This window comes from Eptatretus burgeri, chromosome 11 (assembly GCF_056783735.1).
Source record: "Eptatretus burgeri isolate ZD-2024b chromosome 11, Ebu_testis_v1, whole genome shotgun sequence".
NCBI lineage: Eukaryota > Metazoa > Chordata > Myxini > Myxiniformes > Myxinidae > Eptatretus > Eptatretus burgeri.
Genome location: NC_140971.1, coordinates 15,744,179 through 15,770,192, shown reverse-complemented (window position 1 = coordinate 15,770,192; position 26,014 = coordinate 15,744,179). Strand labels below are relative to the sequence as shown.

Sequence of the window (26,014 nt, the reverse complement as noted above, 5' to 3'; positions counted from 1 at the left end):
AATTTTTTTAAATGGTATTTTCTTGTTTTATTTGTTTTCTACGCGACATAACTTTTGAGGCGGTGTATGGTGTCATTTTTTTTTTAATCTTCCTGTTTTTTTCGAATCTTTAACCTCCGTTACATGTACACGAGTAATAAATTGTATCCATTAACACCGTTTTTCGCCTGTCATTCGACCCCGTATCGTATCTCGAGGAATATCGTATCACCGCCAAACAAGCGCGCGTCCGGCGGGTAGCAACATGGGCGGCGAGCTTCCATTCTCATCGCAGCAATTACATTTTCAGCTATCTTGTTTCACATTTATCATTGTGTATCTTTCATTTCGTGAGAGATAAATCTTGAATTCAATTTTTTTTGTTGTAAACAAGTAATAATATCCGGATACGTTACGCCTTTTACACTCCCTCATGGGAATATCAACATAAGAGGCATCGATTCCCATGACGGAGTTCCCATACACAGAGAGCATCTGCTGAAGCTTTCACACTTCGGGTAAGGAATTTACTCGGATCGTATAAATGTTCGGGTTATTAAATTACAATCGGAAAGAAGTGCTTGCTTTTTGTGGTTACATTGTGGTAAAATGCGCGCGTGAGCGCGTCCCAGTGTGTTGTGAGGAGAGCTGAGGTAAAGTGAGCACGTCCCAGTGTGTCGTGAGGAGAGCTGAGGTAAAGTGAGCACGTCCCAGTGTGTCGTGAGGAGAGCTGAGGTAAAGTGAGCACGTCCCAGTGTGTTGTGAGGAGAGCTGAGGTAAAGTGAGCACGTCCCAGTGTGTCGTGAGGAGAGCTGAGGTAAAGTGAGCACGTCCCAGTGTGTCGTGAGGAGAGCTGAGGTAAAGTGAGCGCGTCCCAGTGTGTTGTGAGGAGAGCTGAGGTAAAGTGAGCACGTCCCAGTGTGTTGTGAGGAGAGCTGAGGTAAAGTGAGCACGTCCCAGTGTGTTGTGAGGAGAGCTGAGGTAAAGTGAGCACGTCCCAGTGTGTCGTGAGGAGAGCTGAGGTAAAGTGAGCGCGTCCCAGTGTGTTGTGAGGAGAGCTGAGGTAAAGTGAGCACGTCCCAGTGTGTCGTGAAGAGAGCTGAGGTAAAGTGAGCACGTCCCAGTGTGTCGTGAGGAGAGCTGAGGTAAAGTGAGCACGTCCCAGTGTCTTGTCGTGAGGAGAGCTGAGGTAAAGTGAGCACGTCCCAGTGTGTTGTGAGGAGAGCTGAGGTAAAGTGAGCACGTCCCAGTGTGTCGTGAGGAGAGCTGAGGTAAAGTGAGCACGTCCCAGTGTGTCGTGAGGAGAGCTGAGGTAAAGTGAGCACGTCCCAGTGTGTCGTGAAGAGAGCTGAGGTAAAGTGAGCACGTCCCAGTGTGTCGTGAAGAGAGCTGAGGTAAAGTGAGCACGTCCCAGTGTGTCGTAAAGTGAGCACGTCCCAGTGTGTCGTGAAGAGAGCTGAGGTAAAGTGAGCGCGCGTCCCAGTATCTTGTCGTGAAGAGAGCTGAGGTAAAGTGAGCACGTCCCAGTGTGTCGTGAAGAGAGCTGTGGTAAAGTGAGCACGTCCCAGTGTGTCGTGAAGAGAGCTGAGGTAAAGTGAGCACGTCCCAGTGTGTTGTGAGGAGAGCTGAGGTAAAGTGAGCACGTCCCAGTGTGTTGTGAGGAGAGCTGAGGTAAAGTGAGCACGTCCCAGTGTGTTGTGAGGAGAGCTGAGGTAAAGTGGGCACGTCCCATTGTGTTGTGAGGAGAGCTGAGGTAAAGTGGGCACGTCCCATTGTGTTGTGAGGAGAGCTGAGGTAAAGTGAGCACGTCCCAGTGTCTTGTCGTGAGGAGAGCTGAGGTAAAGTGAGCACGTCCCAGTGTGTTGTGAGGAGAGCTGAGGTAAAGTGAGCACGTCCCAGTGTGTTGTGAGGAGAGCTGAGGTAAAGTGAGCACGTCCCAGTGTGTCGTGAGGAGAGCTGAGGTAAAGTGAGCACGTCCCAGTGTGTTGTGAGGAGAGCTGAGGTAAAGTGAGCACGTCCCAGTGTCTTGTCGTGAGGAGAGCTGAGGTAAAGTGAGCACATCCCAGTGTGTTGTGAGGAGAGCTGAGGTAAAGTGAGCACGTCCCAGTGTGTTGTGAGGAGAGCTGAGGTAAAGTGAGCACGTCCCAGTGTGTTGTGAGGAGAGCTGAGGTAAAGTGAGCACGTCCCAGTGTCTTGTCGTGAGGAGAGCTGAGGTAAAGTGAGCACATCCCAGTGTGTTGTGAGGAGAGCTGAGGTAAAGTGAGCACGTCCCAGTGTGTCATGAGGAGAGCTGAGGTAAAGTGAGCACGTCCCAGTGTGTTGTGAGGAGAGCTGAGGTAAAGTGAGCACGTCCCAGTGTGTTGTGAGGAGAGCTGAGGTAAAGTGGGCACGTCCCATTGTGTTGTGAGGAGAGCTGAGGTAAAGTGGGCACGTCCCATTGTGTTGTGAGGAGAGCTGAGGTAAAGTGAGCACGTCCCAGTGTGTTGTGAGGAGAGCTGAGGTAAAGTGAGCACGTCCCAGTGTCTTGTCGTGAGGAGAGCTGAGGTAAAGTGAGCACATCCCAGTGTGTTGTGAGGAGAGCTGAGGTAAAGTGAGCACGTCCCAGTGTGTCGTGAGGAGAGCTGAGGTAAAGTGAGCACGTCCCAGTGTGTTGTGAGGAGAGCTGAGGTAAAGTGAGCACGTCCCAGTGTGTCGTGAGGAGAGCTGAGGTAAAGTGAGCACGTCCCAGTGTGTTGTGAGGAGAGCTGAGGTAAAGTGAGTACGTCCCAGTGTGTTGTGAGGAGAGCTGAGGTAAAGTGAGCACGTCCCAGTGTGTCGTGAGGAGAGCTGAGGTAAAGTGAGCACGTCCCAGTGTGTTGTGAGGAGAGCTGAGGTAAAGTGAGCACGTCCCAGTGTCTTGTCGTGAGGAGAGCTGAGGTAAAGTGAGCACGTCCCAGTGTGTTGTGAGGAGAGCTGAGGTAAAGTGAGCACGTCCCAGTGTGTCGTGAGGAGAGCTGAGGTAAAGTGAGCACGTCCCATTGTTGTGAGGAGAGCTGAGGTAAAGTGAGCACGTCCCAGTGTGTTGTGAGGAGAGCTGAGGTAAAGTGAGCACGTCCCAGTGTGTCGTGAGGAGAGCTGAGGTAAAGTGAGCACGTCGCAGTGTGTCGTGAGGAGAGCTGAGGTAAAGTGAGCACGTCCCAGTGTCTTGTGAGGAGAGCTGAGGTAAAGTGAGCACGTCCCAGTGTGTTGTGAGGAGAGCTGAGGTAAAGTGAGCACGTCCCAGTGTGTCGTGAGGAGAGCTGAGGTAAAGTGAGCACGTCCCAGTGTGTCGTGAGGAGAGCTGAGGTAAAGTGAGCACGTCCCAGTGTGTCGTGAGGAGAGCTGAGGTAAAGTGAGCACGTCCCAGTGTGTTGTGAGGAGAGCTGAGGTAAAGTGGGCACGTCCCATTGTGTTGTGAGGAGAGCTGAGGTAAAGTGAGCACGTCCCAGTGTCTTGTCGTGAGGAGAGCTGAGGTAAAGTGAGCACGTCCCAGTGTCTTGTCGTGAGGAGAGCTGAGGTAAAGTGAGCACGTCCCAGTGTGTTGTGAGGAGAGCTGAGGTAAAGTGGGCACGTCCCATTGTGTTGTGAGGAGAGCTGAGGTAAAGTGAGCACGTCCCAGTGTCTTGTCGTGAGGAGAGCTGAGGTAAAGTGAGCACATCCCAGTGTGTTGTGAGGAGAGCTGAGGTAAAGTGAGCACGTCCCAGTGTTGTGAGGAGAGCTGAGGTAAAGTGAGCACGTCCCAGTGTGTTGTGAGGAGAGCTGAGGTAAAGTGAGCACGTCCCAGTGTCTTGTCGTGAGGAGAGCTGAGGTAAAGTGAGCACATCCCAGTGTGTTGTGAGGAGAGCTGAGGTAAAGTGAGCACGTCCCAGTGTGTCGTGAGGAGAGCTCAGGTAAAGTGAGCACGTCCCAGTGTGTTGTGAGGAGAGCTGAGGTAAAGTGAGCATGTCCCAGTGTGTCGTGAGGAGAGCTGAGGTAAAGTGAGCACGTCCCAGTGTGTTGTGAGGAGAGCTGAGGTAAAGTGAGTACGTCCCAGTGTGTTGTGAGGAGAGCTGAGGTAAAGTGAGCACGTCCCAGTGTGTCGTGAGGAGAGCTGAGGTAAAGTGAGCACGTCCCAGTGTGTTGTGAGGAGAGCTGAGGTAAAGTGAGCACGTCCCAGTGTCTTGTCGTGAGGAGAGCTGAGGTAAAGTGAGCACGTCCCAGTGTGTTGTGAGGAGAGCTGAGGTAAAGTGAGCACGTCCCAGTGTGTCGTGAGGAGAGCTGAGGTAAAGTGAGCACGTCCCATTGTTGTGAGGAGAGCTGAGGTAAAGTGAGCACGTCCCAGTGTGTCGTGAGGAGAGCTGAGGTAAAGTGAGCACGTCGCAGTGTGTCGTGAGGAGAGCTGAGGTAAAGTGAGCACGTCCCAGTGTCTTGTGAGGAGAGCTGAGGTAAAGTGAGCACGTCCCAGTGTGTTGTGAGGAGAGCTGAGGTAAAGTGAGCACGTCCCAGTGTGTCGTGAGGAGAGCTGAGGTAAAGTGAGCACGTCCCAGTGTGTCGTGAGGAGAGCTGAGGTAAAGTGAGCACGTCCCAGTGTGTCGTGAGGAGAGCTGAGGTAAAGTGAGCACGTCCCAGTGTGTTGTGAGGAGAGCTGAGGTAAAGTGAGCACGTCCCAGTGTCTTGTCGTGAGGAGAGCTGAGGTAAAGTGAGCACATCCCAGTGTGTTGTGAGGAGAGCTGAGGTAAAGTGAGCACGTCCCAGTGTCTTGTCGTGAGGAGAGCTGAGGTAAAGTGAGCACATCCCAGTGTGTTGTGAGGAGAGCTGAGGTAAAGTGAGCACGTCCCAGTGTTGTGAGGAGAGCTGAGGTAAAGTGAGCACGTCCCAGTGTGTTGTGAGGAGAGCTGAGGTAAAGTGAGCACGTCCCAGTGTCTTGTCGTGAGGAGAGCTGAGGTAAAGTGAGCACATCCCAGTGTGTTGTGAGGAGAGCTGAGGTAAAGTGAGCACGTCCCAGTGTGTCGTGAGGAGAGCTGAGGTAAAGTGAGCACGTCCCAGTGTGTCGTGAGGAGAGCTGAGGTAACGGTTTGTTGAAACGTAACGATAGTTTAACACCATTTTGTTTGTACCCGTGAAATGACTCTGACATCGCCTCATTTATTTGTCTTTAACATAAATTAGCCCTTGTGATGTTTCTTTGATTGAGACGATCGATATTCGTGTGGATTTCGGGTTCGTGTGTTTGCACATCAGGTTGCCCCAAGCAGGCAGCTGGAAGGTGTGGACATGCTCTCCTTCTTGGGATTGCTGATCCTTGTGTGGATCCCTGGTGGAAGAACCTGCAATAAGGCTGTGTGTGCCAGTGACGTCAGCAGATGCCTCATTCAGGTAACTTCATCCAACTTTTCCAAAAAGCATTGTCTCTCTATCTCTCTCTCTCCACCACTACAGGATGTTCATCCCCATTATCCCCTCCTCGGTGGTTCCATTACCAATAAGCTTGCTAGCGCTTGCCAAGCCAGCCGTTCCTTATCAATGGTTTCCCATGGAGTGCTTAAGCGACTTAGCAAGCACTCTACAAGCTGATTGGTAATGGAAAACCCCCCTGATTAAACTGTCCAAGCGTAGGCTTTGTACCCATCTCCACTCGTTGGTTCCTCTTCTCTTTCGAAAATAACGGAACCACCTTCCTGAGGCTCATGTTTTACCCCACTCTTCCAAGCAGGAGGTGCACCACCACCACCACCACCACCACCTTGCGTCATTCCCCATCTTTACCCGCAATCTTTTCTACCCCCATGACCGATGGTTTATTGTCTTTTTACCCTTTATTACCCCCCCCCCCCAACTCATGAGCCTCAGATCACTGAGAAATTAATAATAAATACAAAGAGCCATATATTTAATCCCTCAGGATGTTTTGAACTTTGTGGAATGACATGTATTGCAAGGGAAAGAAGATGCAACTGAGCATGGCATGGCAAACTAAACTTTTAAAACACTTACGGAATGACGTTTGTCATCTACGTAGGTGAGGCCGCTCGGTCAAACGGGAACTGGAATTTTATCTTGCACATCTCCCCATTGTTGGAGAGCATTGACTCGGAGAAAGGTTCATCTTGAATTTGTTCCGTTACGTTTTTCTCGACCAGGGGTATCCAACCAACCTCAACTCCCAACCCACCTAGGTATTCAGGTAATCCCATGCCCAGTGAGGTTGTCAAAAAAAAGGTACAGCACTATAAACGTAGAACAAGGGTTTCAAACTTATTTGCACAACCTGCTCCATTACCAGCCTTCGATCCTGTAAAAATGGTTGAAAGAAAATTGCACAAAGGGACTGCAGTAAGAAGAAGAAGGAGCACATCTTCAGAGACAGGGCTGCTGAGGCAGTTTTTCCTTGGCTAGAGGAAACAATCCTGCATAGGTCACCGCTCTGACAATGGATACTCGAATGGCTCATCCTTCCCAGTAAGCTTGCTGATCTCAGAAGGACGATTGGCTGAATCGAACCACTTGGTATTATATTAACGGTACGATGGGGGCTCAAACTCAGGACCCAAATATCTTAATCAGCCACTTCGATGGTTAAGCCAACACCATAGCTGACGATAATAACCTGCTCTTTATATAAAGTAAAACGAAAGGTAACAAGCACAAATATTAAACTTTGTCTCTAGCACCGAGTTTCCTACGATGGGTTGATGCTGCTCACCGCTTGAAGATGAAATAAATTGGTAGAAATAAAACATGTTCGTGTGGTTGTACTTTGGATAACACTTGACTTGTTATCACACAATATTATAGGTATTTATGGCATCGCTGTTTGTTTAATTTGTATTTCAAAATGCATTAGTACCTTGTAGATGATCAGTGTGAATGAAGGATGTGTGCTTGCTCCAATCACCTCCCCTCCTCTCAACAATGTGAAGATCTATTTTGAGATAAGCTGATTCCCATCTGATGCGATGGTTGTATAATTGTACGGTAATTGTTCTGCATATCCGACGCATTGCTGAAAATGCACACTTTGATCATTTGCATTGGTGGATGAAACGTATAAGGGAGCAATCAATTTCTCGGTGCCTGTGATGCAACTATTCCGAAAGTGCTGATTTCAGACTGTGTGACAAGTATGTATGGAACTGAAGCTGAAGGGGCTGGCAGGATGGCCTTGAGGTACACACTCACCTCTAAGCTGTCTCGTCTGGGTTCGAATCTCTGCCCAGCTATAAACTCATCCCCGTATTTCACCGGCAGGGTGGTTCATCAATGTGTGTGATTTGTCTCGGATGGACGTTCAACTGATGTCCCATCTGCTAACATTAGTTTGTGGACTTTAAAAATACCATGGTGTCCTTCATGAAAAGTAGACGACCTATCGCCGGCATCGTGACCAAATTACAAATTCCTGCTTGAACTGAAGCCGAACGTCAGGTCTGGCGAGCTGGCTTGTGAAAGACTCGGGCAAAGCTTCCCCCGGGCCAATCCCACAAGAACATGGGAATAATTGTGATTGCTAAAGAAGAAGAAGAAGATAGAACCGAAGCTGAAGAGTCCTGTTTGAAGACTATTCAAACACATTTTCTGGTTCAGTGGCATGTGTCTTGTGTTGAACTGTCAAAAGCATATATCCTGTAATCTTGGATATCTGTTGAACATACTTCAAATTGTGTGGAAAGTACATTTATATCGGTGCTGCTAATTTTTAGCTCGCCTGTTCGAAGAACAGAGAGCTATAGCGATAGCCCCGGCGTGAGCATGAAAATGTTAAAGTTTTTGGTGCAAGTTATTTCCTTTCTAATGTTTTTATCCACCACACTATTTTATACTGATTACAATATACATATATTGCTTTAAAATTATTTGGATCAGACTTCACTGCAATGCTTTATAAAAAAAAATAATTATTCGACAAGTCTTTTAAAAATGATAAATGTATACAGGCGAGCATTGGGTGGCTTTGACACCAACTCTCTGGTTTATTTTAGAACTACTTCTTTGCTGTGACATTTGCTTTGCTTTCTTTTCATGAATTATTTTCTCCCTGAAAATGAAAATAGAGTTAATTATCTAAATATTTACATTCGGCTCGTTCAGGTTCTTGTATATGTCACTCAAGTAAGTGAGCTTGATCACCCACTCTTGCCGGCCAATGAGGGTGATCCTTGTTCGCTCAAATTTGTCCAAGTTCAAAACGATTTTCTCAAGACGATCAACAAACCTCAGCATACAGAACAGGTTCTACTCCTGATTCCACACACAAACGCTGAATAAACAATTGAGTGCCATAAGCCTCTCTTCATTCTGTTGACCATATTGATCGCTATTTAAAACCAGAGTTGGTGTCAAAACCACCCAATGCTCGCCTGTTTATACATTTATCGTTTTTAAAAGACTCGTCTAATAATTAATATTTTTTTGTAAAGCATTGCAGTGAAGTCTGATCCAAATAATTTTAGAGCAATATATGTATTTGTATATTGTAATCAGTAACAAGAGAGCAAGTGAGCACAATATACGCCCAAACAAGAAGGTATATACAGAATTGTGCTACTACATGGAAAACAGCATCCTGGTTGCCATGGCAACCACTTTAGATGACGAACGTATGTCACGACACACCGTCTCCACAGTCTGTACCTGTGTACCAAATATGAAACGTGAAAGTTGAAAACTTTGGGAGTTAGAGTGTGGACAGGAATGAACGGACGGACGGAGGACACATAATACGTCCCGACATTATATATATATATATATATATATATATATATATATATATATATATATATATATATATATATATATATATATATATATATATATATATATATATATATATATATATAAAAATAGTGTGGTAGATAAAAACATTAGAAAGGAAAAAATAACTTTCACCAAAAATTTTAACATTTTCACGCTCACGCCGGGGGTATCGCTATATAGCTCTCTGTTCTTCGAACAGGCGAACTAAAAACCGCTAACGTCCGACTGCATTTGCTTGCAAGAGTGTTACGATGTCGAGGACAAACAAACAATCAATGGGTTGCTTGCAACCTCCTTGAATCTTCAGGTTATTCCAACCTTTTTGTGGGTCCTTGTTGCACCACCAGCCGTGCATAGTCCAACACTTTTTACTTCCATTTGAGACACTCAGATTAATGTATATATTTAAACATTCAGAAACTGTGGCACCGGTAATTCTCTTCTTGAGCTTGTTGGCATAATAGAGGATATGCTTTGACTGGAAGGCCCGCGGTTTGATTCTGAATCTGGTTGAGTCATACGAAAAATTTTAACAAAAAATGGTAAGTGTTGCTTTCTCATTTAATAGTCTGCATTTGGAGGATGGTGCACACATACAGTGGGGAGAACAAGTATTTGATTGCCGATTTTGCAGGTTTTCCCACTTACAAAGCACGTAGAGGTCTGTAATTTTTATCATAGGTACACTTCAACTGTGAAAGACGGAATCTAAAACAAAAATCCTGAAAATCACATTGTATGATTTTTAAATAATTAATTTGCATTTTATTGCATGAAATAAGTATTTGATCACCTACCAACCAGTAAGAATTCCAGCTCTCACAGACCTGTTATTTTTTCTTAAAGAACCCCTCCCATTCTCCACTCATTACCTGCATTAACTGCACCTGTTTGAACTCGTTATCTGCATAAAAGACAGCTGTCCACACTCAATCAATCAGACTCCAACCTCCCCACAATGGGCAAGACCAGAGAGCTGTCTAAGGACATCAGGGACAAAATTGTAGACTTGCACAAGGCTGGGATGGGCTACAGGACAATAGGCAAGCAGCTTGGTGAGAAGGCAACAACTGTTGGCGCAATTATTAGAAAATGGAAGAATTTCAACATAACGGTCAATCTAGATCGGTCTGGGGCTCCATGCAAGATCTCACCTCGTGGACCCTCAATGATCATGAGAAAGGTGAGGGATCAGCCCAGAACTACACAGCAGGACCTGGTCAATGACCTAAAGAGAGCTGGGACCACAATATCAAAGAAAACCATAAGTAACACACTACGCAGTCATGGATTAAAATCCTGCAGCGCACGCAAGGTCCCCTGCTCAAGCCAGCGCATGCCCAGGCCTGTCTGAAGTTTGCCAATGACATTCTGGATGATCCAGAGGAGGAATGGGAGAAGGTCATGTGGTCTGATGAGACCAAAATAGAGCTTTTTGGTTTAAACTCCACTCGCCGTGTTTGGAGGAAGAAGAAGGATGAGTACAACCCCAAGAACACCATCCCAACCGTAAAGCATGGAGGTGGAAACATCATTCTTTGGGGATGCTTTTCTGCAAAGGGGACAGGACGACTGCACCGTATTGAGGGGAGGATGGATGGAGCCATGTATCGCGAGATCTTTGTCAACAACCTCCTTCCCTCAACAAGAGCATTGAAGATGGGGCGTGGCGGGGTCTTCCAGCATGACAACGACCCGAAACACACGGCCAGGGCAACTAAGGAGTGGCTCCGTAAGAAGCATCTCAAGGTCCTGGAGTGGCTTCGCCAGTCTCCAGACCTGAACCCAATAGAAAATCTTTGGAGGGAGCTGAAAGTCTGTTGCCCAGCGACAGCCCCGAAACCTGAAGGATCTGGAGAAGATCTGTATGGAGGAGTGGGCCAAAATCCCTGCTGCAGTCTGTGCAAACCTGGTTAAGAACTACAGGAAACGTCTGATCTCTGTAATTGCAAACAAAGGTTTCTGTACCAAATATTAAGTTTTGTTTTTCTGATGTATCAAATACTTATTTGATGCAAGAAAAATGCAAATGATTTATTTAAAAATCATAGAATGTGATTTTTCAGGATTTTTGTTTTGGATTCTGTCTTTTACAGTTGAAGTGTACCTGTGATAAAAAATTACAGACCTCTACGTGCTTTGTAAGTGGGAAAACCTGCAAAATCGGCAGTGTATCAAATACTTGTTCTCCCCACTGTAAACACCATTGGTTGGCATCCATGGGAAGGAGGACACCTCTCTTTGATTGGCCCACAGTGTGTGGAGCGATAAACAATGTGATAAAGATGGCCCTTGGAAAGTTTCACTTCCCCTCAAGCTCAGTGCTCTGTCTGAAATCAAGTCCATGGTTGTCTTGTGAATTTGACTTTGTGTGTGCATGATTTGTTACAGCTCCTCTACGAGCCTCAGACGCTGTAGAAAAATCCAAAACTATATAATAATACCCTTGTATTCGTCCGTCTGCCTGTGTGTAACATTCCGTTCAAACCATTGGTTGGACAGCTGGCCTGACTCCACCCACAATTTCAACCTGAAAAATCGCACAGCTGCCATGTTGCTTTCTGCTGTGTGAAGCCAGTCATCTTCGGAGTTGTCGTATTCAGAATCGCCACTGCCCTCCCTATTTTTCTCTCTTCAGTGTAGTTTTTCTTCAGTGTAAAATGGTCAGTGACAGTTAAAAGGATTTTGAACTGATTGGCATCACTGGCCTGGTGAAGATGGGCTTCAATAATTAATCAAGGCAATGGTCTGTTGACTGTACACTGCCCAAATAAATGAGGCGTTCTCTCAAGCAAGGCTCATACTGTGGAGATTACACGGGTCCTTATTATTGAGTCCCCTGGACTCTGTATAGAATTGATTGATGAATTTTGTGTGGACAGTGGCGTGAAAACGGGAAAGCAGGGGGGGGGGCGAAAAACACCTCTGGATAGGTTATGAGCTGTAGTTGTGCACCTTGACACTGGTTTTTTGACAGACATGAAGATGCGAGGAAAAACGGTATTTTTAATTGCGCTAATATATTATATTGCGAGACGCCAACCATGATGATGCTGCTAAACATACCCTTATTTCTGTGTTCCATAACGGCCTTTAACAACAAGAATGATAGCTTCATGGTCCAAGGGGACTCATATGTTCAAAAGAACATACCCTTATATTTTCTTACTATTCTCTCTTCAATGACTTGACCACGGACCATAAAACCCAAGTCACTATAAAGGTTTTTGTCTGAGGGCTTCCGGGAATCTCGTGAGATTGTGAAAAAAAAAAGATGTCATTATTTATTTTTAACGGTGTGCATGTATGCATCAGGAAGAAGGTAATCAGTTTAGGATTGTTTATTGGCACAATTAACCTGCTCATGATCACTTGAGTTGCAATTACACATGGTTTCCACATATCTTGTACAAGCTGTTTCGGTTGTGATTTCTGTGATAGCATGTTAGGGGAGGGGAAAGCATTAAATATTCCGGTTTTGATGTCGGAATGCCTGTTTAGCTTTATGGGTGGGAGGTGGGTGAGGGAGGGAGGGAGGACAGAGTTGGGGTTGGAAAAAGGTTGGGGGGAGGGGGGTTGTATACCTTGTCGAGGCTCATATGAGAGCTAACACACAACACACTGCAAGGGGGCATGAGACGAGGGGCGGGAGTGGGAGGGACAAAACAGTGGGGAACAGACACATTAGGTGAACTGAGGAAGGGAGAGGGATGGGATGGGGAACATGGGGAAGAGAAGATGGACATTACAGGGACTTTCAGGAAGGAAAGCAGGGGAATTGAAGGAATTGGGCTTGGGTGGATTATCGGGGGTAGAAAAGATCGAGGATTTGGATGGGGGATGATGAGAGGTGGTGGTGAACAGCTGTTTTGAAAGCCTGGAGGGAAGAATGGGAAAGAATAGCGTGAGGGAGTTTATTCCAAAGGCGGGAAAAAAGAGGAATGAAAGAGTGAAGGTGAGCAGTGATTCGTGATTTTGGTAGTTTTACCAGAAGGCGGTTGTTGGCGGACCTTGAGCGCCCTGTGGAAATGTGGTGGGGACAAATCGCAGAGAGAGCAGGGGGGGGGAAGGCTGAAGAGGAGACGATAGAAGACAAATACCACCGACCAACCTGCGGTGATTGTGAGAGGCCCAAAGACTCACCTTCATTACGGGAGATGCCGAAGATCCTAAATGCCCTGGTTTCGACAGCGTGAAGCCGAGAAAGGTGGGAGGCAGGAGCACCTGCCCAGAGGGGAGAGCAGTACTCCACCAAGCTACGGACAAAAGCTTTGGAAGTGGTCAGGAGCTCAAGAGAGCCGAGGAAGGACTTTGCACGACGGAGGATTCCCAGTCGGCGACTGGCTTTGGAGGCGAGGTTGGAAATGTGGCTTTCCCAGGAAAGGTTAAATAGTGAGACCCAGAAGCTTGAAAGAAAAGACTTCTTCCAGAGGATTGTTGAGAAAGTGGATGGGGGGAATTTTCTAAACGGTCCTTTCAAAGAGACATAGTGAGAGTGTGAGATTTGTCTGGATTGAAAGACATGTTCCACGTGTTGGACCAGTTTGCGATTTTTATCCAGATCTGCAGAAAGTGAAGAGGCTGCTGCTTGCCGGTCTGATTCAGTGTACCATGGGTGAGAAGAAGGGTATGATAACTGAAGAAGAGATGGGATGGATCTGTGTGTAAGATAGAGCAGGTTTTGTGAAATAATTCCCAAGCTGAGTTGATATCAGGGGCAGGAGATTAGAGGAATGCCTGGTGTTGGCATAATGGTTCGGTTGATAGGCTTGGGATCCTCAGATCCTGAGTTCAAATCCCCCTCGGCTGTTGAATTAATACTAGGTGGCGTTGACTGCCTGTCATCCTTCCGAGGTCAGCAAAATGAGTGCCAGCTTGGTGGTATACTGTGTCGGAGTGGTGACCCGTCCAAGATTGTGCCCACTAGTCAAAGAGACTGCTTAAGGAGCACCAACACTCTGCACAGAGTATGGTCCCAATGGAGGGAGATTATAAGAGGCCAGTCCTGAGGTGAGATGGCAACTTGCAGTCCCTGCCAGTTATCCTGAGTGAATTTCCAGACTTGCTGGTGCTGAAGAGGCTCCTTGAAAATAGCCAGGAAGATTTCAAGCTCTAAATACATTTGCTAAGTTCACATGACATGCTAAAGTTGGTTATGTTGGTGTTCAAAATTAATAACATCACAATTCACAATTGATACATTATTATCTTGCCAAAACGAAGTTTTTGCAAGATATGTTAGTCAGCTTGTATTTTTTTTTTTTGTCTGTAATCACGTATAAAAAATTCTGCAGAGCACAGTTATCATTGGAAATTTTTGTAACTTCGCATATCAGAGGCCTATAGAGGTCCCTTTCAGTGCACAAAATTTTGAAGGTCAAAGGCCAAGGTCACTTTGTCGCAAATCAGGGGAGTCGACGAAACCCTTATTTTTTGAGTAATTTTGATCGGATCATCTTCAAACTTCATGGGAATATAGTTCATGGTCTGGCGCTCAGCTGATTAATTTTTGGTGGCGATTGGCCTTGACCTTCTTGGTTAGCGCCTTAGGTCAAACATATTTGACCCCAAGGTCAAATTTTCAAGTTTTAGGAACCATATCGTGTAGTACCTCAAATTGAATACCTCGATGAGTGCTTTCTAGATATGTCAAGCTTGAGACATTATGACGTCATTTGGTGACGTTATGAGGCAAACGCATATTTTTCATGGTTACTCTGTAGAACGATTCTCATCGGAATCTCTCGTAGGCAGATATTCCTCAAGGAGTCGCTCCTGGTGGATAGCAGCTCTGTTCACCTCAGTGTGACCTTAAAGAAGTCACACGTGGTCACCTTTTGGCAAGATCCTGCGGGTGACATTGGTTTATTTTATTTTTTGTTTCATTCTGATTGACCAGAGAAAGAGAGACAAAGTCGTATCTAACTTGTACTCCTGAGTTTGGAGAGTACTAATACACACACATCGAGTCCTCATGGCAGTCCCAATCCTTTGGTTCAAGCTGGATGAACCGTCAGAATGATCCAAATTATCATTCGTTCTCTTGGATTTAAACAGGGGTTTTGCAATTGCTTCTGTATGTGTCTGAGTCTGTCCGTCTGTCCAGGCCATAATAGTTTTTACCATTTGAGCTTTTGTCATCAAATTTTCAACAAACTTTTGATCCAATTATTAGTTTTCTCCATATTCTCACAACAAAGGGAAAGTCAGTGAGTAGAAATACAGTGGCCAGCAAAAGTAATCACCGCTCCCCCCCCCCCCACCCAGTTTTCACATCTTGATGCCACCTCAGCTTATTTTATGATTCTTTCAAATCAAATTTAATAAGCTTGTTGTTGGTTTAGTGGTTATGGTGGCTGGCTTGCAATCTTAGGGTCCTGAGTTCAAGCCCTGTTGGCTGCTGAATTAATACCAGGTGGGGTTGACTCTGTCATCCCTCTGAGGTTGGCAAAATGAGTACCAGTGTACTGGCATAAAGGCACAGCATCAGTGGCATAGTTGTGCCCCAACATAAATGATAGGTAGCTGGCAGCCAAGCTGTTAATGTAGAAGAAGAAGAAGAAGAAGAAGAAGAAGAAGAATCAAAATTCATAAACTACTCCAAAGTGATAAAGATAAAATGTGAACAAAACTTATTTGTTTGAAAGGTTACAAAATAAGTGTAATAGCTTTCACCTGTATGTAATCAGTGGTTTAACTTAAAATTAACCTCCCCCACTTATCTCAGGAGTTTTAAAAGTGCAATTCACTTGGTCAATCATCAAGGCAAACATTAAGACCAAGAATCTTTCCAAAGATGCCAGACAGAAAGTGGTGGAGAAGCACCACTCAGGGGAGGGTTGCAAAAAGATTTCAGTCACTTATTAACCCTTTGAGTATGATGAAATCCATCAGTAAGAAGTGTAAGACTTATCATACCATCCAGGAGAGGAGAGGAGATTGGGACCATACTCTGTGCAATGCATCGGTGCTACTTAAGCAGTCTCCTTGGCTATTGGGCACAATCCTGGATGGGTCGCCACTCCGACACAGTATATCAGCATGCTGGCACTCATTTTGCCGACCGCGGAAGGATGATAGGCTGAGTTAACCCCACCTGGTATTAATTCAACAGCTGAGCGGGATTTGAACTCAGGACCCGAGGATCCAAAGCCCACCACCCTAATCATTAAGCCACCACCAGGCATATACCATCCAGACTCTACCCAGATTAGATCGTCCATCCAAACTCAGCAGCCCAGCAAGCAGGAAACTGGTTTGGGATGTTACTGTAAATCCAACAATGATTTTGAAAGATCTGCAAGGCTCTATGTCCAAGATGGGGGTCTGTTCATCAATCGACAATATCCCGTTCCCTTCACAAAGCTGGCATCTATGGACAGGTGGCAACAAAGAAGCCATTACTGAAAAAGACGCATCTAAAAGCAAGTATGGAGTTTGTGAAAAAGCATTTTAATGATACTGCAGGAATGTGGAGAGAAGTTTTGATGTCAGACGAGACAAAAATTGAACTTTTGGTCTAAATTCAAAGCATTATGTGTGGTACAAACCCAACACTGTACATCACCTCGTCAACACCATCCCTCCCTGTCAAGTATGGTGGTGGCAGCATCATGTTATGGAGCTGCTTTTCATCAGCAGGGACTGGGAAGCTTGTCAGGATAGAAGGGCCAATGGACGGTGCAAAGTACAGGAGAATCCTTGATGAAATTAGTACATGAAAAGTACAGGATCCTTGATGAAAAGTACAGGAGAATCCTTAGTCTCATTAGCCCGTCCGCTGTGCGTCAGTGCGAGATGGCCGTTATTTATTTATTTGTTTAAAATCGCTTCTGTGTTTCTTTATTTATTTACCACGAGCAAATACCACCTGTCTGGACACGACGGAAATACTAATAAAGGGGGAGGGGAGAGATAGAATGGGAAGGGGGGAGCAAGGAGGGTAGAGCGACTTTCAACACACATTGCTAATACACTCCAGGAGGTAGGTGGTGCAAGGAGGGGCTGGGAGCGAGGAGCATGGGTGGCAAGGAAGGGGAAGTGGGGAGGGTAAGGGGCGTGTTCTGGACTTCCATTTAGTAGTGGGACTTGAGGTTTGATTTGCATTTGGGAGGGAGACTTGAGGGGAAGCAAGGGTCGGGGGGGGGGGGGGTTGGTCCCGTGTGCCAGCATTAGTACAGGATTGATTGAAATGGGGTACATCAAAACAGCACGTTAAAACAGCTGCCATCCTGTTTATCTGCTCTAGAACTGGAACTCTCTGTGGGGGGGGGGGGGGGAGTCACACACCACTCAGAATACCAAAAAAACGAGCGAGGCAGCCAAACAAATACCTCTCCAGCAGCCAGACCCCGCCATCAAGCCCAACCCTGCAGTTCAAACCCTGAAACCCGGCTCAGGCCAAGAGACCTTAGAGCCCATCGCACACTTGCTGCAATGCTTATAAACGCTTTTATTCAATTTCAGCACACCTTTTACAACTAAAATGTGATAAGCCCCAGAATCTCTCAACCCGAGCCAAATTCCAAAATTTCAACCACGGAATCGAGCCCAGCAACAGGCCCGACCGCCAAAAAAGTGTCCATCTGCCCAACCCGCACACTCCCCGACATTCTGGGCTCAAAACACAACATAATCACCTTCAAACCAAAACACAACCTCCTGTGGGAGCTTATCACAACCACCCTTCACGTCTTGATAAAAGATGTTATTTTCTTGATAAAAAGAGAGGATAATAACATGACCCACCCAGAGATAATAATAATAATATTGACCCACTAATAATATTGATATTGACCAATAATAACATGACCCACCACCCACCCAGAGAGGATAATAATATGTACCTTGTTTTGTGTGTCTGGGTAGGAGCTGTGCCACTGTAAACCTTCATCTGGAAACTGCACTTGTTGTAAACAGTGTATGCTATGCCTAGCAGACCTCTGGATCAAGTGTTGTGATTGTGTGGGTAAGTAATCTTGACCTCTCCTGGAGTTGAGCATTTTCATTTCTTAGTCTTGAAGAAAATGAAAAAAAGAAACACCCCCTTTTTAAAATATCATTAAAAAACAACGTGTCTGTTTGTCTGTCTGTTAACTCTCCCTCTCTATCGAGTGCAGCCTGTGGCTGCTGGTTGCATCATTGGTTGGGACGCGGCTATGCTGCTGATGCAGTGTCCCCCTTACCAGTACACTGGTGCTCATTTTGCCGACCTCGGAAGGATGACAGGCTGAATCAACCTCCTTTTGTATTTTTAATTCAGCGGCCAACGGGGCTTGAACTCGGGACCCTAGGATCCCAAGCCGCCACCCTAACCACTAAGCCAACACCAGGCTCGTCTGTTAACTTATCGACTCAAATGGCTTCGCCAATTCATGAGCACAACACATTCTCCACCCGCACGAGGGTGTGTTGACGACTTGCGATTTTCACTTGACACATGGCACAGTGCTTGCTTACTGACCCCTGCTGGAGGGAAAGGGTATGACTAGGCATGGCACAAAATCATTTTGTCCCACCAATCCTCACCCCCCACCCCCCATCCCCCATCCCCCACCCCCATCCCCCATCCCCCATCCCCCCCACCCTGCCTCCCTCCCAAGCCACTCCCTGAGGGAGCGGTGTTTATAATATATGAAATTAAGACCTCCTAACTGCCATAGTGATTCAAGCTAAATGGCTGCTTTGATGCGGACCAACAGCTGGTGTTTGTCACACAACCAAACTGTTTGTAAATACCATTGCAGGGAGGAGACCACTGTACACTTGGAGAGACATGTTTCAGCTTGAGAACTACATTTAAATTTCTTGCTGTTAAGGTTTATTTTTCAGCTGTCGTAGTTGTTTTAACTAACTGAGGGGAAGAAAAAATTCCATAAAGAGGGCCAAACCAGTCAATTGTTTTTTGTTTAATTATATAACATCAAACTTGACTGTTTTTGTCAATGGTCTCTTTAAAGGAACAACTTACCACCAATTATAAATACAGTACTAGCGAATAACCTGTCTGCTAATTCACACATAATTGGTGTATTTTATTATGACTTGTGAAACCCCTTTCCACCGGGAGTGGTGCGAAAGGGAAAATTGGGGTCCACCCCCCGCCTGAACCTTTGTGACTATGAATTGGTTTACCGCCTAAACCTCCCTGTGCACACCCTGAGTACAATCAGTAGTTTTCAACTCATGTTCAGCAGTTTAGGAGCACATGGAAGTCAAACAAACCCACAAACAAACTAGAAGGGCACTCGGTAGAACGCATACCTCCGCCACGCAATGCCTGATCCACCAGAACATATCGGGCCCAATACATTTTTGAAATATCATTCTACATATCGTTTCTCACCCTATCTCTCAAATGGTGAATCATCACTTTGGAAATTAAATAATTCTCATATCTAGATCTGCATTCGGATCTTCACTAAAATCGAATCAATTCGTTGTGGTCACACACCCAACATGTCCACCAAGTTTCATCGGAATCTGTCGAACTTTTTGAGATATCGTGCTACATATCGTTTTCACCCTATCTCTCAATGGTGAAGAATCACTTAAAAAATTATCGGATCTGGATCCGGATTCAGACCTTCACCAAAATCTAATCAGTTCGTCCTTGTCACACACACAACCTGACCACCAAATTTCATCCGAATCCATCCACAACTTTTTGAGATATCCTGCCGAGAGAGAGAGAGAGAGAGAGAGAGAGAGAGAGAGAGAGAGAGAGAGAGAGAGAGAGAGAGAGAGAGAGAGAGAGAGAGAGAGAGAGAGAGAGAGAGAGAGAGAGAGAGAGAGAGAGAGAGAGAGAGAGAGAGAGAGAGAGAGATATATAGAGATATATAGAGATATATAGAGATATATAGAGATATATAGAGATATATAGAGATATATAGAGATATATAGAGATATATAGAAGAGAAGAAAAGAAAAGAAAAACATAACCTCCTTCACCTTCAGTGGCAGAGGTAACAAACGGACACTTCTCAAATTATATGATGTTTATATCAAATTGTCATGAGACTTGACATGCAAGTTCATCAGCTCATCACACTCGTCACGTCATGGAGTCATCGTCGTGTATCAATGGTGAAGTTTGAGGAATCCATGAATGTTCCATGATGCTTGTGCTTTACGAATACGTACCTCAGTGAATTTATCGCCCATTTAACTTGAACCAACTCGATGGTCGCCATTCAATATAACACATGCAATGCTCTTATTGTTTTCTTGATGTCGAATTTAATAACAGCGTTTATCTTCACTAAAATTCATGTTGCTTGCACTCCAAAGGAAACGGTGCTTTGGCCATATTTCTCGGCACGATCGATCTTTTGTGTTTCAGGAATGTGTAACCCCAAAAATTACACAGATTCACACCCAACAGCCAAGAGCTCCGTGGAAGATCTCACCGACCCGATCCCTTCGCTATTTCGAGCCCTTACTGATGGTAATACTGTACTCAACTGGAACATTGTCACCATGTCGTTGAAGGAGCAGTGGGACCATCCAGCACATCTACTCCACAACTACACTGGCAAGCAGTTTCTCTTCACGTTATTTTTGCCTCTTGCTTTCTTATCCCAATGAAGAATCCAAGACTATCGGCTGCGAAAGTTTCACAAGGGCATAAAAAATATTTCCTTTCTGGACTTTATTTTCTGGCTTATTAAACGTTTCTGTTTGTCCACGTGCCATTTTAATCACCCCATGACCTCAACTGTACCTTGGTTAAATAGAATGTTAATTGAAGTTGAGCCAAATGTGTGAGCCTTAACCTTTAAAGAGCAACTGTACCCATTTCCACTCATTCCTTTTTATTTACATACCAAGAGATTGTTTGTAATGGAATAACTTTGTACTGGCAAAACAAGATATTAACAACTGAAGCGTTTGAAATCAAGTAAGAAACTTCACCCTACTCCACTGTGGGTGTGTGATATCATCGGGAGAACAGCTTTGCCTGGGGGTTAAGCAGGTTGTGATTGTGGACGTGCAGGATGATTAATTTGACTCTAACGATGAGAGGGCTGTTTTCTTCCTTTTGGCTTCGACTTTTGTCTGGAATGTTTAAAATTTGCAAGATTAAAATTTGACAGGAATGAAAGAGATCCATTCGGCCATACGTTTGAGCCCCTATAATATTGAACTCCATTCAAAATCCTGACTATAATTCACAGACCAGTGTTTGTTTGTTTGTCACGCTACTCCTCCTACAGTTCTGTGCCATTTACATCTCGACTTGCTGGAGGATCAGCACGACCCCAATTAATGTATAGGGCTCCGTGGAAGATCTTAGTAGTATCTTTGTCAGTAGTCTTGGAGGGGGACGCAAATTCTCTTTGTAAATGTGTATCATGCAGCACCACCTTCAGGTGGGGGAGTCTCCACCATTTACAGTACAGTATTCCTGTCCCCACGTTTTCCAGTGCTGTGAGGTGTTTTGAATTATTAGCAGAGGATATGTTTTTCTTCATGCACGTAACCTGGGTAATTATTTATTTATTTTGCCTATACAGAGCTGTCGGTTGCCTATACACTGCCCAAATAAAGGTATGCATCAGAAGAATGCGTTGCTAGTACTTTGTTCGTATACGACAAAACAAAGGCAAACTGCTGTTGTACAAAAAAAGAAACAAAGAAGCTAATAGGGTCTGGCGATATATCGATATACCGGTTATATCGGTATCATTTTTCATATCGATATCCCAGAATTTTAATTTTGAATATTCTGTTATTCCGAATTTTTTTTTCTTTATCAGTATATCACCAACAAATCGAAGAACATTGTTTACAATCTTTAAATACCATACATGGTTTAAAAATCTTTGATGCACTTGGTTACATCTAGAACAATGGAACGTATGGCATCAAGACATACCAGGAAGTAGGTACAATGGGTTTTAACTTTCAACCTTCAGCATCTGAGCACCGGACAAGCAATTGCATTTTACTTTGTCCTCGTGGCTGTTTCTAAAGAGATTGCCAATTTGTTATTTTATATGAATCGGGTGTGCTTTAGAATGCCTGTGCCGATTTACTGGTACGGCGATCCGCAATCGTGATACCTGCCCATGCCGATTACCGGTACGACGATCCGCAATAGTTATACCGGCCTGTGCCGATTACCGATATGGTGATCCGCAATCGCGATGTCGGCCTATACCAATTACAAATACTGAACTCGCTTTCAAACAAAATCATTTTTAATACAACTAGAAGTTGGAAGTAAAATAACCGTTCTCATCATGGAGGGGAAAAAAATCATGTATAGTTTATGTAGTCTCTTTGGGTTATACAAGTTTTTAATGTTATCCATTTACTCCATAAACTTGTAACGGACTCTGTCTCCCTAACGGGTGATGCGAGAGCAGCAGGGATTAATTCCAAAGATGGCGAGGGGAGGCGTTCTGCACAATGTGCGGTGACTCTGCAGTGTGATGTGATTAATGATCGATTAATTTTGTCTGCATTCTGAAGCTTGGCATGTGTGTTCAGTTTTTATAAATAATTTAAACAAAACAGATTTGATGAATAATATCAGGGATATCAATAAATTGAGGAGTGAAGAGAAAGAGAAAACCCTGATCGGCACAACACGCTTAACCTATAGATGAATATGGACTGGATGCCGATCTTAAACTAACTTAACACATGCAGACACGCTCGGGGACATAGGACAAATGGAAGGATGTCAGAAATGGAGGTGAATGTATAGGGCAGCATTCCTTTAGGTGCATGTAAGCTGCATACTGGGGAGCCGATGGGCTTGCTTATGCTGCGGCTGGAATGGCTTGTATCAGGATTGGAATAGTTAATACCATGGCACGCTTGAGCTGTGATAACTGCGGGACTGAGCATCGTACAGACCTCGTCCTCTCCTTGTCTTTGTCTGTCTGTCTGTCTGTCACTCTCGTCATCTCTTTTGTGCAAGGCTCTCCCCTGCCCCTCACCCCCACTTGCAAGGGTCGCACAAAATGCTCCCACGGTGACGAAGTTGCTCAAGCATCTCTGCCATGTCAATGCAGCCACGTCCGAGGTTGCTCATGGACATACCATCTTGACGCGATCATGTGGGGCTCACACACACGGAACCTCAATTTTGATGCGGTCATGGAAGGCTCACACATGCAAAACCGCCATTTTGACATGGACGCATGGGGAAGGATTAAGAACGTTAATTACAGAGGGAATACCTCCACCACGTAATGCCTCATCCACAAGAACATATCGGGTCCAATACATTTTTGAAATATCATTTTATATTTTGCTTTTGGCCCTATCTATCAACGGTGAAGAATCACTTTGCAGATTAAATAATTCTCATTCCCAGGTGCGGATGCAGATATTCACCAAAATCGAATAAATTCTTCCTTGTCACATACCCAACATGTCCACCAAGTTTCGTCCGAATCCGTGCACAACTTTTTGAGATATTGTGCTATATATCATTTTTGGCCCCATGTCTCAATGGTGAAGAATTACTTTTTAAATCCTCATAGTCAGATCCTGATCCGGATCTTCACCAAAATCTAATCAGTTCGTCCTTGTCGCACACCAAAACTGTTCACAAAATTTCATCCGGATCCGTCAACTTTTTGAGATATACTGTACACGAACAGACAAATACACAAAAATGGGTGAAAACATAACGTCCTTCACCTTCAGTGGCGGAGGTAAATATTGAAAGACATCGAGGCTAGTGTGACAAGTAGCTTCCTAACGGGTTACAAAACACTAACATTCATTATGAAACTAGTGCGTGCCCGTACATGCGTGCCCGTATGTGCATGGACGTACATGAAAAAAAAAAAAACATTTGAAACCGCGTGCCAGAAACAATAACCACACAGGCCGTTCCTTCGCTCTTGCATGGCCGTATGTGCAAAAAAAATAAAAATAACTTTCAAACCGCGTGCCAGAAACAACAACCACACAGGCCATTCCTTCACTCTCGCGTGCCCGTACGTGCGTGGCCACACGTGCAAAAGAAACAAAAAAACTTTCAAACAACCACACAGGCCGTTCCTTCGCTCTCGTAAACGACGACTGGATTGGGGCATTGTGTTTATCTATAAATGCGCATAAGAAATCGAGAAATTATTAGAATACAGTAAGTCATCACTATCCGGAAGTCCGTACGTTGTAACCCGTAATGGGGAATGAGCTCTAACTTGGGAACCACTTGTCCGATTAATTTCAAACCTTGAAAAGGCAAACAAACAGAAATTGCTGGAATTATAGATAGAAGATAGATACTGTGGGTGCAAAACGCCAAGCAACGTGTCCTGTCATTGGTAACTGAGGACCTCTTCCCCAACGGCCACACCCACACAGCAACGTGTCATGTCATTGGTTTGGTAAATAAATGGCCATAACTTGGGAAGCACTTGTCCGATTAATATCAAACCTTGAAAAGGCACATACTTAGGTCCCCAGCAATATACCTGGCAAGTTTCAATTAGATAGGACCAGCAGTTGTTGAGAAACAGTGGTCACAGACACACAGATATTGCTGGAATTATAGATAGATAATGACTAATTAAGAATGAATAATTTATTAACCCCCCCCCCCTTTTCCGAGTCATTTCATAACATTATCGTATAGCTTGCATTGTCTTCATTTTGGTTATACAAGTTATATTTCTGCAAGTTTTTACTGTTATGCATTTACTGCATATTATGTTGTCATTCATTTGAATTGATTCTTTCATTTCGACATCCTTTTCATCCTTTGCTTCCTGAATCCACTCATGCGCCTCATGTACGTGGCACATAACCATCGGTGTGTTTTTTTTCACCGAGAGTAGGGAAAAACTGCATGTCTTTTGCTTGCAAAGTATATATGGTTTTAAAACTCACTTCCTCAAATGTCTCACCTTAAATTGTAGGTTTCATGAGCAAACCAGACGATTCTCTGCCGAGCTGCAGGGTCGTCTATTTTAATGACTGCATGTCCATAAACAACTGTCGGATGTCCTGCGAGTCGATGGGGGCCTCGAAGTACCGGTGGTTCCACAATGCCTGCTGCGAGTGCATCGGTCCCGACTGCCTGAACTATGGAAGCCGCAAGCCACAGTGTTTGAACTGCCTGCTCTGACCTTGCTTGCAGAAGAGGAACAGAATCGTACCGTATTAACTTTAACACTTATATGCTTGATCTTTACTGTTTGTAGCGATTGTGCAAGGCATTCCAACATGACACTTTGATGTTTTAAGCAGTATACGGCTTTGCTATTTATGGTATGGAAAGTTAACAGCATCATGTGTAGTATGGTAGCAGTTCTTGTACCTTGCGGACAAAGTGCTTGCAAGAAAAAGTTGTCGCACTCGTAAGCAACAGCCCTTTTCACAATCCAACTCTTCCCTCCCATTCATTTGATGGACTAATCCTCTCTGCCCCTGACTTTTCCAAGGACAGTTGCTCATGAGCAAACCCAGCCACAAATGTGTGGAGATTATCGTCAACCGACCCGATGCTCATCTCCAAACCATCTCTCGACCACAATCATTTTTGGGGGGAGGGGCTTGCGGGGGACGTGACCCATTTCAAGCGACAAAGCAGAACGATTGGTTCCCTCCTCGGCCATTGTACGAGATAAAACGGTTAAAGTGGCGGCGTTAACCGCTGCCGTGTGAGACTGCTAAGCAATTTTCACATTCCACAACAGATAGCCTTTGTAACTGCAATAACTATGCTTCGAAAGAAATGTTATCCAATGTTTAATCCACAGAGCTTCTGCTATTCCTCTTTGAACTCTGGCTTTCAATTGCTGGGAGGCAAATGTGAGCTCCTATTGACTGGTTTGAAAAGTGTATTTTTGCTACAAGTAATAAATGAGGAACTATGTTGCATTTTCAAGGCCATTCCTTTTCTCAAGCAGAATTGTTGTTTGATCGAAGGTTTCTTCATCCCCTCAAAACGGAATGGGAAACTCTATGTTGTATTCCATCAAGCAATGAGGCTCGTCTTGACTGAGTTAATGCAACCACAGTCACTTTTTAACCACATGACAATCACTTAACCTAACCACTCAAACAAGTCACTTTCACTTCACGTATATTATAACGATCATAATTACACAAACAAATTTCACACAACCATATGTATGCAAACAATCCACTGCAATGCAATTCCACTTAGATTACAATGTACAGAAGAGCATTAGGGAAATGGTTTTTCATGCCAGATACTTGAAAGAGCAGGACAAGCAGTGTTAAAACAAAACTACATGGTGTATAAAATCAGGAAATGTGTGTATAATCAATCAATCGACTATATAAAACG

General features: G+C 44.7%; 1 protein-coding gene across 1 annotated transcript; it reads left to right on the top strand.

The window, feature by feature from the left end:
• The first annotated feature begins 217 nt into the window (after positions 1–217).
• On the top strand, positions 218–25,576 carry TWSG1 (twisted gastrulation BMP signaling modulator 1). Its single transcript, XM_085845329.1, has 5 exons — positions 218–497; positions 5,218–5,352; positions 17,599–17,698; positions 20,072–20,263; positions 24,618–25,576. The coding sequence occupies exons 2-5, from the start codon at positions 5,251–5,253 to the stop codon at positions 24,824–24,826; spliced, it is 603 nt and encodes a 200-aa protein (XP_085701455.1). The 5' UTR covers positions 218–497; positions 5,218–5,250; the 3' UTR covers positions 24,827–25,576.
• Positions 25,577–26,014: the final 438 nt, after the last annotated feature.

Bases quoted from the DNA above. Each gene is read 5' to 3' on its own strand.
- TWSG1 (XM_085845329.1), top strand. From the start codon at position 5,251: ATGCTCTCCTTCTTGGGATTGCTGATCCTTGTGTGGATCCCTGGTGGA. The intron at 5,353-17,598 runs GTAACTTCATCC...GTGTCTGGGTAG, and splicing joins TCAGCAGATGCCTCATTCAG to GAGCTGTGCCACTGTAAACC. The intron at 17,699-20,071 runs GTAAGTAATCTT...TTTGTGTTTCAG, and splicing joins CAAGTGTTGTGATTGTGTGG to GAATGTGTAACCCCAAAAAT.